Source organism: Vitis riparia, chromosome 13 (assembly GCF_004353265.1).
Source record: "Vitis riparia cultivar Riparia Gloire de Montpellier isolate 1030 chromosome 13, EGFV_Vit.rip_1.0, whole genome shotgun sequence".
Taxonomy (NCBI): domain Eukaryota; kingdom Viridiplantae; phylum Streptophyta; class Magnoliopsida; order Vitales; family Vitaceae; genus Vitis; species Vitis riparia.
This window is the reverse complement of record NC_048443.1, coordinates 10,044,754-10,059,197: the sequence shown is the minus strand read 5'-3', so window position 1 is coordinate 10,059,197 and position 14,444 is coordinate 10,044,754. Positions and strand designations below refer to the sequence as shown.

At 27.9% G+C, this 14,444-nt stretch overlaps 1 protein-coding gene across 1 annotated transcript in view; it reads right to left on the bottom strand.

The window, feature by feature from the left end:
• Positions 1 to 281: 281 nt before the first annotated feature.
• The window catches only part of LOC117928290, an 18,563-nt gene continuing 4,400 nt past the window's right edge, over positions 282 to 14,444 (bottom strand). Inside the window, exon 3 of the mRNA XM_034848198.1 lies at positions 282 to 354. Within this exon, the coding sequence (XP_034704089.1) occupies positions 282 to 354 (73 nt within the window). The remainder of the gene's footprint in view (positions 355 to 14,444) is intronic.

The following is a 14,444-nucleotide window of genomic DNA, read 5'->3' as shown; positions in this document are numbered from 1 at the left end:
TTTGACAACATGCATTTAGTCTGAACTCCAAATTTGGGCAACTCAGAATCTCCACCTTCATTAGGATTGCAGAAAGTTGGCTTCTTGGAAAAATGTGGAAATGGGGCATTTAGAAATCTGAAAGAATCACAGTCGCCTGTTGCTACTTTTGAATCATTCCAATCAGTAACAACTCCAAAGATATATATACAAATTTGTCCCTAAGAAAGAGATCGATGTTTCTTGGGCATGCAACCATCTCTCTTAACAGACTTAAGGTTCTACACCCTCCTGGTGGTTTCTTATATATTGCACCATATGATTTGTAGATATCCAATTGCCAATTTCACTACAACTGATGAACTAGAAGCTATGCTGAAAGTGAAGTTAAACAACCCATTGTAGAAAGAATCCTGTAGGAATACACCAAAAAGAAAATCTTATTAACATAAATGAACTCATCCAGTGAAAGGATAAAGTTGCATGAAAAATTGAATTGGGAGAGATACAAATATTGATGCTTACATGGGACTGTGGAAGGGATCAACAAGAAGAATAAACACTGAATAGTAAATGTAAAGTCGTAAAGCTTGTAACAGCTGTCAAATGCTACTCTGTAGTGAAGTTTTTTAACAATAAAGGTAACTGCAAAATTCACCAAATAACTCCACTTGAAGAAAATTTCAATGGTATGAAACTAGGATATGGTGAACTCTCTTTGCTTCTGCTATTGTTGTGAGCCATTATAGATCAAAGATGAATCTCGCCATCTGTTTTCACATAGAAGATGTGGGCTATCTGTGGGTCATCTCTCATCATTTGATTTAGGAGGTATGTCTCTCATATATAGTTTCACTTGCCAACTACAAATGGAGCTTAGCAAATGTCTCCATGATGTGGAGACCGAGCAACATACATGATTCAAGGGATGTGTAGTTGTTCTTGTGAATCACCCAATCTTCATCTAATATATATAGATGCACAAATTTTAGCAACTTGTAATCTCCACATTTTAGAGCACTTGAGGAAGCTAGCCTATTCAACAAACATAACATAATTAGAAAAATGCAAGAATTCTAGATACATGTTATGCTATCATGCATTCCAATTAGTAAGGAATCAAAGTGCTATAATTTTAAACTATGCAATAACATACCTATGTTGGGGAAGTAAACTGTCTTGAGCACCAACTCAATTGCAAGTTCTTTGGGAGACTTGGACACCAACTCAATCAAAGCTGCTAGTTGTTTCTATGGCAGCTTGTCTTCATTCACTGATATTGGAGAAAATGCTTTTGAAAACCCTTAATCTTCAAATCACAAAGGGAAATTAGATTGTGTTGGTATTGATCTCCATTCCCCTTGACACAAACGGATGATTTCCTGGTAACAAACAATGGCTAATTCTATCACTTGTACTCTAGCTTGTGATTTGGGAGGAGAATTAAGCTTTGGAATATTGCCAATAAACAAGGAATTGAGAAAGACCAAGTGGGCAGCTACCACAACTAGTTCACAATCAAATGGAAGCATTGGGAGTGGAACATGACACAAAAACAAAACATGTTTGCCATATTCATAAATACTAAGGTGTTTAAGCATCAGGTAAGGCATCTCTTGATAATAATATGAGATATAGAGACAAGTAGCATACCGTTATTCAAGAGAAGTGGTATTCTTCGTTTGCATTTGACAACATTCATCCACTTTACACCCCAATTTTGGTAACTTAGGATTTCCACCTTCATTAGGAATATTATAGGAAGTTGGCCTCTTGGAAATACATGAGAGGACATTTAGAAATCTAAAAGAATTCTAGAGACTTGCTATTGCTTGAATTATGAATCATTCCAATTAGTAACAACCACAAAGCCTCTATGCACAATTTTGAATTATCAACCTTCTTACATTGGATGAAAAATCTATCCCTAGAAAAGAGGCGTGTCTCGGGCCATGCAACCTATCAATTATTAGCTCTCTAAGAGGCTTGAAGTTGTGCACCCTCTTGGTAGCTTATCATTCATTACAACATATAAATTCTAGATATCCAATTGGCATGTCACTATAATTGAACATAGTAGGAAACATAGTGAATAGGAAGTTAGACAACCTGTCACAAAAAGAATCCTATAATAATACACCAATTAGAACATCTTGCTAATTCAGTTAAACAATTGTGTGAAAATCTAAATTGGGAGAGAGAAAAACATTGATGCTTACATGGGACTGTGGAAGGGGCCAACAAGGGAAACAAACTTCAAATAGAAAATGTGAAGCCTTAAAGCTTGTAATTGTTGTTAGAAACTGCCCCCTAGTCAAGTTTTCAACAAAAATGTTCAGTGTAGGGATTCTCTAGTAGCTCAACTTGTAGAAAATTTCAACAATATGACAATTTATACTCATAAAAAAGAAGATAAAATGTAAGAATTATGTGTTGGGAATAGATGAAACTTACTAAATTTATGGATAGAATAGGGTGAACTCCACCAGATTCCATTTTTGGAATCTAAACTATTATGGATCAAAGATGAATCTCTCCATCTATTTATAAATAAGACCTATGGGAAATCTTGAATTGATGTCTCATCATTGGATTTAGAACTGATGTATAGCTCTGAAACCATGGTAGAGTTCTCCTTCAGTTGACAAATAGCACTGGAGCCTAGGTGAGGTCTTGGTGATGTGGGGAAGTCATGGATTCTGGAATCTTTACATGAAAATATATAGGAGATATATTGGAAGAAAGGACAGGCCATCTGAGAAGAAACACATCTTAAAGTATACCATCAATCATGAGTTGTTTGAGAGTGAGGAGTCTTTGAAGGCCTCACTCAGATAAGGGATGTCTTTGACATTTCTCACTCTTCAATCTTAGGAAGGTACATCATCAACTAAAACCTTAGGAATATGAGTCATCATGGGACAACTTGTTTATGTTCTTTATTCTTTTCTCACTAGAGGGGATTGAAAGATATTTAGTTTCAAGGGCAAAAGATGTAGCCAGTAGTGAGAGCATCAAACAATCCTTCTCTAATGCAAACCACAAATTTTGGTAACTCGTGATCTCCAAAATTTAGAGCACAAGGAAGCTGGTCTATTGGAAATATGTGACATGACATTTAGAAATAGGCAAGAATTCTAGAGATCATTCCAATTATTAAGGAATCCAAAGCCTTATAATTTGAATAGGGCATCTACTTGGCATGGATAATGCACCTATCTTAGGACAAAGACCACATGTTGAGCACCAATTCAATTATCAACTCTCTATGAAACTGGAGATACAAGGTACTAATGTTAGTACAAATTACCTTGTAGTTCTTCTTCTTTTACTGGTATTGGGGGCAAAGCCTTGTGAAAACCCTCAATTTACAAATTACCAAGGACATGAGATCATGTTGTAATCTTATCTCCAATCTCCAGCTGCAAATAGATTATTTCTTTCAATTAACAATCTTTAATGTTTTCACTTCTATCATAGGATATGCAATTTGGGAAAACAAGTAAGATTTATAATATTAGGAATATGCAAGGAATTGATGAAGGCCATGAATCTACTTGAAATCAAAAAATAAAAAATAAAAAAAATAATATTTTTTCACCCATGAATACCGTAACCAACTTCCAAAAAGCATTAGGTATTGCAATAACCAAATGTTCCTTAGGTATTAAAGTTAAAGTTCAAAGTTACCAATAGTGCATTTTTTGACCCATGCATAAAATAAAAAGAAAATAAGAATGCATACCATATAACTCACAATTGTGTCAAGTATGAGTTCAGTTTATGTTCATGCACAATTGCATTAAGTATTTGAAAGCTAAATAAGGTTATGTGCAATTCAAAGAATACCATACAATGCTCACAACTTATCATAGAATGAGAACTCAATTGTCTTTCTTCCAGTCATAAGAGTTTGTGCTCTTTGAGCCTCTAACTTGCACAACTCAAGATAGCAGGACATGCCAAAAAGTCTCCTTCACCTTAAACATTATTCAAATCTACAATATAATCTTGATAAGAAAATTTTCTACAAATATAACATGTTGCAAACAAATAACAACATGTTAGTTTAAAATTGAAGAGCATTTCAAACCAAAAAAATGAGAGATGAACACTTCTTTGTTTTCAAGGATTCAAGGACGCATGAGTTGCTGCTGTCGTTACTATTTCGCATCATCCCATCAGGTAGACACTCTAGACCTTCACAATTTCCAAGAGTAAGATGTCTCAGCTTTGATGGGAAACCTACCTCTAGAAATGATGCCAGCTTTGGACAATTCTTGATTTCCAACTCTTCGAGGCATGTTAGACTCTGCCATCCATTTGGAAGCCTCTCTAGTTTATCACATTCATTTATTTTTAAAGACCGAAGATTGCATCCTAAGGATACAAGTTGATGGCAATCATATATCTATATATATATATATATATATATATATATATATTATATATTATATATATATATATATATATATATATCCCTCTTTTATTATTTTTTTTTATTTGCATGATATTTCTTTCATATCAATCAAAACTATGGAGAAATTTTTATTAAAATTCATAAAATATATTGTTTTTGTTGCATCAATATATTTCATTTCATTTTAAGAAAGCTAAATAAAATGTGATATTTTCTAATTTATGATTTGTAACATTTTTTTTCTTATTTATTCTAATCTTATATGCATATTACACTATTAGGCAAAGTTGTCAATGACAATGATTGTTATTTATAATAGCTTGAACTTAAAAGCATCCTAGCTTATGATACTCAATTATTTTCACCTCTACAACTTAGTTTCAAAATAGATGAATATATATATATATATAAAATGTTGGAATGTATACCAAATTCCTAATTAATAAAGGTTTTTTTTTTTTTTTTGTAAAAAATGTTTTGTTGATCACATAAGGAGACCCATAGAGTTCCATATAGGAGATCACGTGTTTTTATGTGTAACACCTCGGAGAGGCGTATTTCAATTTGGTAAAAGTTGAAAGCTTGCTCCAAGATATATTGGGCCCTTTGAAATCCTTCAAAATGTTGGAGAGGTAGCATACAAATTAGCCTTACCACCACAACTATCAGGTATACATGATATGTTTCATGTCTCCATGTTGCGAAAGTATGAGCTTCATACCACACATTTACTAGATTAACATGATTTGAATTTGCAAGAAGATGTAACCTATGAGGAAGGGTCGAGAGAGATTTTAGATAAGAAATAGCAGGTACAACAAACCAAAACCATACCTATAGTGAAAGTGTTATGGGATCATCATGGAATGGAATGAGCTACATGGGAGTTGGAATCAGATATGAGAAACAAGTACCTGAAACTCTTTACAGGTTTGCTTCTTTAAATTTCGAGGACGAAATTTTTGTTAGGGGGAGAGGATGTAATACCTAGTACTAATGAATTAAATAGGCAATAATGATGATCTTAGTACTTAACTTTAAACGTGCTTAATTAGATGTTAAAACTAGTTTAATGCTAATCTTATTTAATTATGAATTAAACTTTGATTAAGGTTAAGTGGGATTAATTAATGACTTAACCATGCTTATTAGGTTCTTAGGGGCTGATTAGAGTTATGAAAACCTAAAGGACTAATGGGCAATTGTAGGTTTAATATTGGTTAATTTGGAGGACTGAAGTGCAAAATTGGAAAGTTGGGGTTGATGGCAGCCATGTGGCCTGCCACCTCCTACTTGGTTGCATGGAGACCTTTTTATAAGGGCCTGCAACTCGTTTTGCAGTATTTCACCTGTAGCAACTTGGGTTAGAGAGAGGATCTAGAGAGATAAAGTGAAGATTTGAGGTAAGGAAATGGTTTCATTTAGTAATTTTGGTTTATTTTGGTTCCTAATAGTATGTTGAAACAAATTAACGGTAAAATTTGTGTAAAAGTTGAGTGTAATTAACTATAAACATGTTTTAGTTAAAAATCACAATTAATTAAGGATTAAAGTGTTTTACCTTAAGTATTTTATTAATGGTGAGATCAACATAAATCTAAGTTTAGTTTGGTTTGATTGAAAAATAGATTAGTAAACATGTGATTAATTAGGTTATTTGGACACCGGGGCTTGTTGATGGGTTAGGCTTTAGGAAAAAAATCAAAACAATTAGTGTTTGGTAATTAATTGGAGAATATGAGGATTAAAAATTAACAACAGTAAGTTGTTAAAAATTAGTAAGAAAGGAAAATTTCATAAGTTTTAATTGAATAAATTTTCATGGTTAAGAAACGTAAATTATGTTGTTTTATTTTAGTTCCTTATAATAGGTAAAGATCGCCTACATAGAAGAATCACAAAGGGAAAGTCAGTGTAAGGTAAGGAATTTTATGTTGTTCCATGGTGTATCTGATTTCTTTCCTTGAAATATTTATTGGAATTTCATGTCATTTTTAAGATTTCATATATATTTTAATGTGTCATTGCATCTCGGTTTATTGTATTAAAATGTTACAACGATATTGGAACGTATATTGGTATGAAGATTCATGGTTCTGTGTTGTGGAAATGGTTCATAGTGTGGTTGCATTGCAAGAAGGATATAGAATAATCACAGATGATATTCAGAGAATTGATTGGTGGGAAGTGTTTATGTGATGCTACAGGCATTATCCTTTGATATATTGTTTATGCAAGACCATGGGTCCTTGGGTGAACGTCCCTAAAGCCCTCGAGGAAGACACTCTGATGTGGGTGTATAGGGTTGGTCATGCCACTGGGTTTTAGTCCCTAAAGACATGGGGTTGGTCCTATCCCTTTGTTTTAGTCCTTAAAGACACGAGGTTGGTCCTGTCCTTGGGCATGAGTCTCAGAAAACACGGGTTATGACTTACCCTTGGGTGATGTCTTAAAATAGTCATTATTATATTGACCGAGTATTTTATGGAGCATTGATATCTGATGTGTAGATTGGTGGGGGTTAACAATTTATCAATTGTGAAATGATGGATAAGGAAAAACAAAGATGAAACCAGCAAACACATGCATACATGTTTGACATGATTACATATTTGTTAATGGTTATAAAATGTTTATCATGCATGTTATTATACGTTTAATTCAAGGTTTTTAAGGGTATGCTTAGGATGGTTATAAACTTTCCTACTGAGTTGTGAAATCATCCTATCCCTTCCACCTTTAGATGCAAATCAGAAGACCTATGCTAGAAATAATGTTTGAGCATTGCTTTTACGTTGATTGGATGTTGTTTGCTCGCATTGAAAGTGTTTTGAGGCTTTGCCTTTGTATCAAAGACTAAATCTTTTTGAAGTAATGATGTAATGTATATTTGTTATGTACACTTGTAGTATGGGCTACCCATAGTGAACCATGGGGTTTTGGTATATGTAAATTAATGTAGTATAAGTTTCTTTTGTGAAACGAATCATATTTTGTCAACTACTAGTTGCAAAGTTTAATACAGGATGTACTCTTTATAACAGGTTTTGCATTTTCTCTTTTTGTGCAAAATCAAGCTGGAACTCAGCATTTAAATTTTTCTATCCCCGTATTTTGTTTAAGAGCACTTATGTTGTGATTGAGTATCAATTGTTATGTTTGACAAAAAAAAAAAGAAAAAAAAAAACGGGAGTGTGACATTTATTAACTTAGGTTTAATAAATTAAAAGTAGGTTGATCTCCTACCAATCCTTTTTAAATTAATCTTAAGATCAATAAGAATTATACAGACCATAATCATAAGAAGTGCCAAAACAAAAGTCGGTTTGATGTTTAATTAGTTAATTTTATTAACTATATAAGATATAAAATTTGTTAAGAGGTGTCTTAAATTCCAAATTAGAATATACTTTTTTCTTTTGTGAAAAGAATATGACATAGAATATTTCCAAAGTTTATATGTGATTTTAATTAAATTGAAGCTGGTACTAATATATTTATAAATATTTTAAGACATGAAAGAAAAAGTTACGGAAGATATGAAAAAGAGATGTGATCAACAGCAAGAGACGATGATAGAATAAGAGGGTTCACTAGGGAAGGGTGTAGATGTGAAGAAGAATGAGAAACACTTAGTGGAGCAAAATGATTCATGGTTTATGATAGAGATACAAAGAGCATGAAAAGTGGGATATTTGGGCCTTTGTAGTTGTCTAACCTTTTTATGTGGTTTGCTTTATTAATGTGTTCTTCCTTTAATATGTTTAAATTAAGGTTTTTGTTTTCCTTTTGGTCCTAAGATGGATTTTGTCATGTAATCAATTATGCCCATTTCCAATTTCATTAGAAACTTGTGTTCTACGATTTGGCAAATGAAAATAATTATTTTTCTATAATTTTTTTTATTTTGTTAGTTAATAAAAAGTATAATATAGATAATATTAGCCATCAAATAGAAAGATAAATATGACAATTAATGTGTTTTCACATCAAATTTGTACTTAGACGGTTTTGCTTATACAAAGTAATTTAATGCAACTATGAAGATTTATATGTAGTAAACTTTATATGATTTTAGATTTAATAATTGATTAATTTTTATTTGAAGATATAAAAACATAAAATAAAAGTCTTGTTCGAAAACTATTATTGAAAACAACATGAAAAATGGGGTTTTTTCACTTAGAAATATACATTTGACAAACTTCTAATATAAAACAATTCTTTTTTAGAATTTATTCTTAAAATAAGTTATTTTTTAGAACAAAATTGAAATGTTTTTTTTTTTTACAACAATTTAAATAAAAATTGATGATATAGATAATATATATTTTGGAAAATTTTGTATCATATTTAAGTGTACAATTCCTTTGTAAAGAATAAATCGAAACGAATAATAGCTCTTTTCAAGAATTTTTTTTGAAGAATTATTTTCACAAATGTTGTCAAATAAGCTCAAAACTTTCTACAACATTATATTAATCTTGAATTCAATCAAAATCTCGCCCCAATTGAAAAGAGAAAAAAAAATGTTAATTAGTTGGTTAATTTTTACAATCCTAAAAATAATAATAATAATAATAAAATAATAATTCAAAAGTTTTAAAATAAAAGTCTCACCAGCTAAAATAAAAATTCACTATCAAAATAAAAGATTATATAATATTTTTCTATTTTTGACTCTATAATCAAGAATGTTCTTATAATTTCTTTTACAATAACAATAACATACTAAAGTAGAAAGAGATTAAAATGGGAAAAGAAAATGATTAACAATAAAATTCATAAAAAAGAAATGAAAATTAAGAAGATTTCAATCCACTTCAAATGTATTTCAATGAAATAGTATTACATTTAAATTATTGATGAAGGTCATACCAATTTATTTTCTTCCTTTTTTAATACTTAACTTTGTTATCAATCAATGAAAATTTTATTAATCAAGGAAAATGAGAAAATAAAATATTTTTCTTGAAAGTTGATGAATTTGTTAAGAAAGGAAACAAAAGGTCTTTTATGGGATACTTTATTAAATTAAATTAATAACTTAATTTAAATCATTAAATAAATTAAGTATGTTTAGTAAAATAACATAATTGATTTAAATCATTAATAATGTTTATATGAAAGCTTCTGGTAGCACAACTTAAAGTATGAAAGAAATATTTAAGTTATGCTTACTTCCTTGAAAATATCAAGGAAAGAAAAATATTTAAATTTTTTTTTTTATATTTGGGTTTACCATAAAAAGTAAGAAAGAAAATTGGATATAGTTAAAGTTAATTAGAGATTAATTTATGCTTTTTAAAATTATTTAATCTTTACATAAAAATATTAAAGTGTAATGAATTTGAAGTAACACAAAATAATTTATTAACTTGAAATCTATTTTTTATTTTTCTTTATTTTTTCTTTCTAATTTTCTCTTTGTTTTCTTTTTCTCTAACTCCCTCAAATTTTCTAGTAACCAAATATAGTCTTAACATGTGTTGGACGATGAACTTGTTATTTTATGAACTTCAAATATTCAAATTTCACAAAGAAGGAATCTCATATCTATCTCAAGTTATATGCATCCCAATTTTACCACTAGCAAACCTTAATCACAACTTTGTTTAATAATGAAAGAACTTGTACAAGTAAAAGTAGAATTTCTATAAGATGAAAAAAAATTTTGGCTTCCACATCTACTCAAATAAGCATAGAACTTTTTCTTTAACTTCTAAGTTTTTGACTTCTCAAAAATCAATTTAAATTCGATTGATAAATTATAAAAGGTTACAATATAATATTACAATGTATAAATATTATTTTCACTTCTATATTTTCCATGAAATTATTTATTTATTTAAATTGAAATGTCCTTTGGTATTTGTTTGTACATATAACAAAAAAAAAAAAAATTTAAATCTTAGGTATGGTGATGCTTAAGTATTTAATAATTTTAATTAGATAATTACATTTTACATATAAAATAATTAATTACATTTTATATTATATTATTTAATTAGTGATATTTAAATTTTAATTAGTTTTTAATAATTTAATTAATAGTTAAATAATTAGATTTATTTATGTCTAAATCTAATTAACAATAAGTTCAATGCAACAAGAAAAAAAATAGCTTATCGTTATTATTTTGAAATGGATTTTGATTTTAAATTTTACTAGTAGATTTGCTTGACTAACCTTATAAATTAGTAGAATTTAACAAGTTACAAATAGTTCCCCCACCTAATCTTTTAGATTAATCTTGATGTTGACAAGCAATTTGCCAACCATAATTATAAAAAGACAAATAAATCGAGTTGATTTACTAGATTGCAAGTGGGTGCCCTTACCTAATCTTTTAAATTAATCTTGATGTTCACAAGCACTTTGACAACCATAATTATAAAAAGACAGATAAGTCAAGTTGATTTTACTAAATTGAGATTAATAAATTGCAAGTGGGTGCCCTTTACCTAATCTTGTAATTTAATCTTCATATTGATAAGAACCAAATCGGCCATAATTATAAAAATAAGAAGACGACAAGCTATGATTACTTTTATTAACTAAAATTTAATAAATCACAATTTCTCTTACCTAACCTTTAGATTAATCTTGATAACTTTGCAACATAATTATAAAAAGAGAAAGACGACAAACTAATTTAATTGGCTAATTTTATTAAATTAGGTTTAATAAATTAAAAGTAGGTTGATCTCTTACCTATCCTTTTTAATTTAATCTTAAGATCAATAAGAATCATACAGACCATAATCATAAGAAGAGCCAAAACAAAAGTCGATTTGATATTTAATTAGTTAATTTTATTAACTATAAGATATAAAAAATTGTTAAGAGGTGTCTTAAATTCCAAATTAGAATATACCATTTTTTTGTGAAACAAATATTACAAAGAATATTTCCAAAGTTTATATGTGATTGTAATTAAATTCAAGCTAGTACAAATATATTTATAAATATTTTAGGACTGAAGAGAAAAAATTATGGAAGATATGAAAAAGAGATGTGATCAAGAGCAAGAGACATTGGTAGAACAAGAGGGTTCACTAGGGAAGGGTGTAGATGTGAAGAAGAATGAGAAACACTAAGTGGAGCAAAATGATTCTTGGTTTATGATAGAGATACAAAGAGCAGGAAAAGTGAGATGTTTGGGCCTTGGTAGTTGTCTAACCTTTATATGTGGTTTTCTTTATTCATGTGTTCTTCCTTTAATCTTTTTGAATTGAGGTTTCCATTTTTCTTTTGTTCCTAAGATGGATTTTGTCATGTAATCAATTATGCCCATTTCCAATTTCATTAGAAACTTGTGTTCTACAATTTGGGAAATGAAAATAATTATTTTTCTATAATTTTGTTAGTTAATAAAAAGTAGAATATAGATAATATTAGCCATCGAATAGAAAGATAAATATGACAATTAATGTGTTTTCACATCATATTTGTACTTAGATGGTTTTGCTTGTATGAAGTAATTTAATGCAACTATGAAGATTTATATGAAATAAACTTTATATAATTTTAGATTTAATAATCGATTAATTTTTATTTGAAGATACAAAAACATAAAATAAAAGTCTTGTTCAAAAACTATTATTGAAAACAACATGAAAAATGGGGTTTCTTCTCTTAGAAATATACATTTGACAAACTTCTGATATAAAACAATTTATTTTTAGAATTTATTCTTAAAATAAGTTATTTTTCAGAACAAAATTGAAATTTTTTTAATTTTTTCACAATAATTTAAATAAAAATTGAAGATATAGATAATATACATTTTGGAAAATTTTGTATCTTATTTAAGTGTACAATTCCTTTGGAAAGAATAAATCGAAACGGGTAATAGCTATTTTCAAAAATTGTTTTGAAGAATTATTTTCTCAAATGTTATCAAATAAGCTCAAAACTTTCTACATCATTTATATTAATCTTGAGTTCAATCAAAATCTTGCCACAATTGAAAAGAGAAAAAAAAATGTTAATTAGTTGGTTAATTTTTACAATCCTAAAAAAAAAAATTATAAAAAATAATAATAATTAAAAAAAATTAAATAAAAAGCTCACTATCTAAAATAAAAATTCACTATCAAAATAAAAGATTATCTATTATTTTTCTATTTTTGACTTATAATCAAGAATGTTCATATAATTTCTTTTACAATAACATACTAAAGTAGAAAGAGATTAAAATGGAAAAAGAAAATGATTAACAATAAAATTCATAAAAAGAAATGAAAATTAAGAAGATTTTAATCCACTTGAAATTTATTTCAATGAAATAGTATTGCATTTAAATTATTGAAGGCCATACCAATTTATTTTCTTCCTTTTTTAATACTTAATTTTGTTATCAAACAATGAAAATTTTACTAATCAAGGAAAATGAGAAAAGAAAATATTTTTCTTGAAAGTTGATGAATTTGTTAAGAAAGGAAAACAAAAGGTCTTTTATGGGATACTTTATTAAATTAAATTAATAACTTAATTTAAATCATTAAATAAATTAAGTATGTTTAGTAAAAAAAACATAATAGTATGATTTAAAATAAAAAAACTTTAAATAATAAATAAAAAAAATTAACTTATTTTTAAATTCATATTTTTATTTTACCTTTTTATCTCAATTTGCCATAATTACCTTCACAATCTCCTTTACTATTCCACGACCTTTACTTTTACATGACCTCCTTTACCCTAGTTATAATTTATGTCAATTTGATCATTTAGAATTAATCATAAGTTAGGTTTGTCAAACAATCTTAATACTTAAAATAAAAATTAAGTAATAGTTTTAAGTCAACAATTTAAGTATAATTTGACTAAAAGTCAACTTAAATAATTAAGTAATTAGTATTAAGTTTTATCAAACACCTCCATATAATTAGTTTATTTTGATTAATCTAATAATATAGAAAGTGAAATATACACATTTTTTTATTGGTTAGGTTGGTCTTGAACTTCTTTCACCAAATCATTTTTATTAATCTTAACATCATCATTAGTTAATTACAATTAAAGAAAAGAAAACCAAAAAAAAAAAAAACAGCCAATTTGGGTGACCAATCTTTATTGAAAATTTAAAATCAAACAAAAGTTGATCAAAAAAAAAAAAAATGAATTGTATGAAGTAGACATTTTGTCTTTATGAGATTATTGATGGAAGTGTAATAGATTATAAACAAGTCTATGAGAATCAATTCCAATGAGTCCTAAAACATATCTATGAGAAATAAAATAAAATCATGACATAAAGAAATTATATTTAAGTGTTAATAAATGAGAATCGGATACATATAAATAAAATTTAGATTAATTATAAATGAAACTATTTTTATTATGTGGTTGTTTTTAATGGACCACCAATTTTATATTTTATTATATATATATATTCCATAGAAAAATTACTTTCCAATACCATAGAATCACCCTAATTTCAAATTGGGATTTACTATCTTAAATTTTAAATTTTTTAAAAATAATTTTTAAGGGCATGAACTAAATTTATATTTTTTGTTAAGAATTTCTATTCTTTATATGAAAGTTTTTATCAATTTTTGTTTTTAAAAACAAAAAATAAGTACTTAGAGTGCGTTTGACAATGATTTTAAGAAGTATTTCTAATATTTTAAATACTTGAAAAATAAAAAAATTTATACATTGAAACAATTGCAAAATGCACTTTTAGTATGTAATGATATTAATTTCTTCGAAGAGAGAGATTTACATTTAAGATAAAAATAAATAAATAAAACAATACAAGGATAAAAAATCATTTTTTAAAAAAACTTTTAACTTCTTGTACTTTATCATTACACACTTTTTTCATTAGATGCTTTAAATAATTTTTATGAAATAAAATTATAATTATATTGATGGAGGGCTAATTAACTTTGCTTTAGGTGAGAAAGATAGAGATAAGATTGAAGTGGGTCCACATCTAAAACAAAAATGAAATAAAAAGTAAAGATGAAATAAGGTTGAGGTGGGTTCACAACTAAAAAAAGAATGTATGAGATGAATTACCAAGTTATGC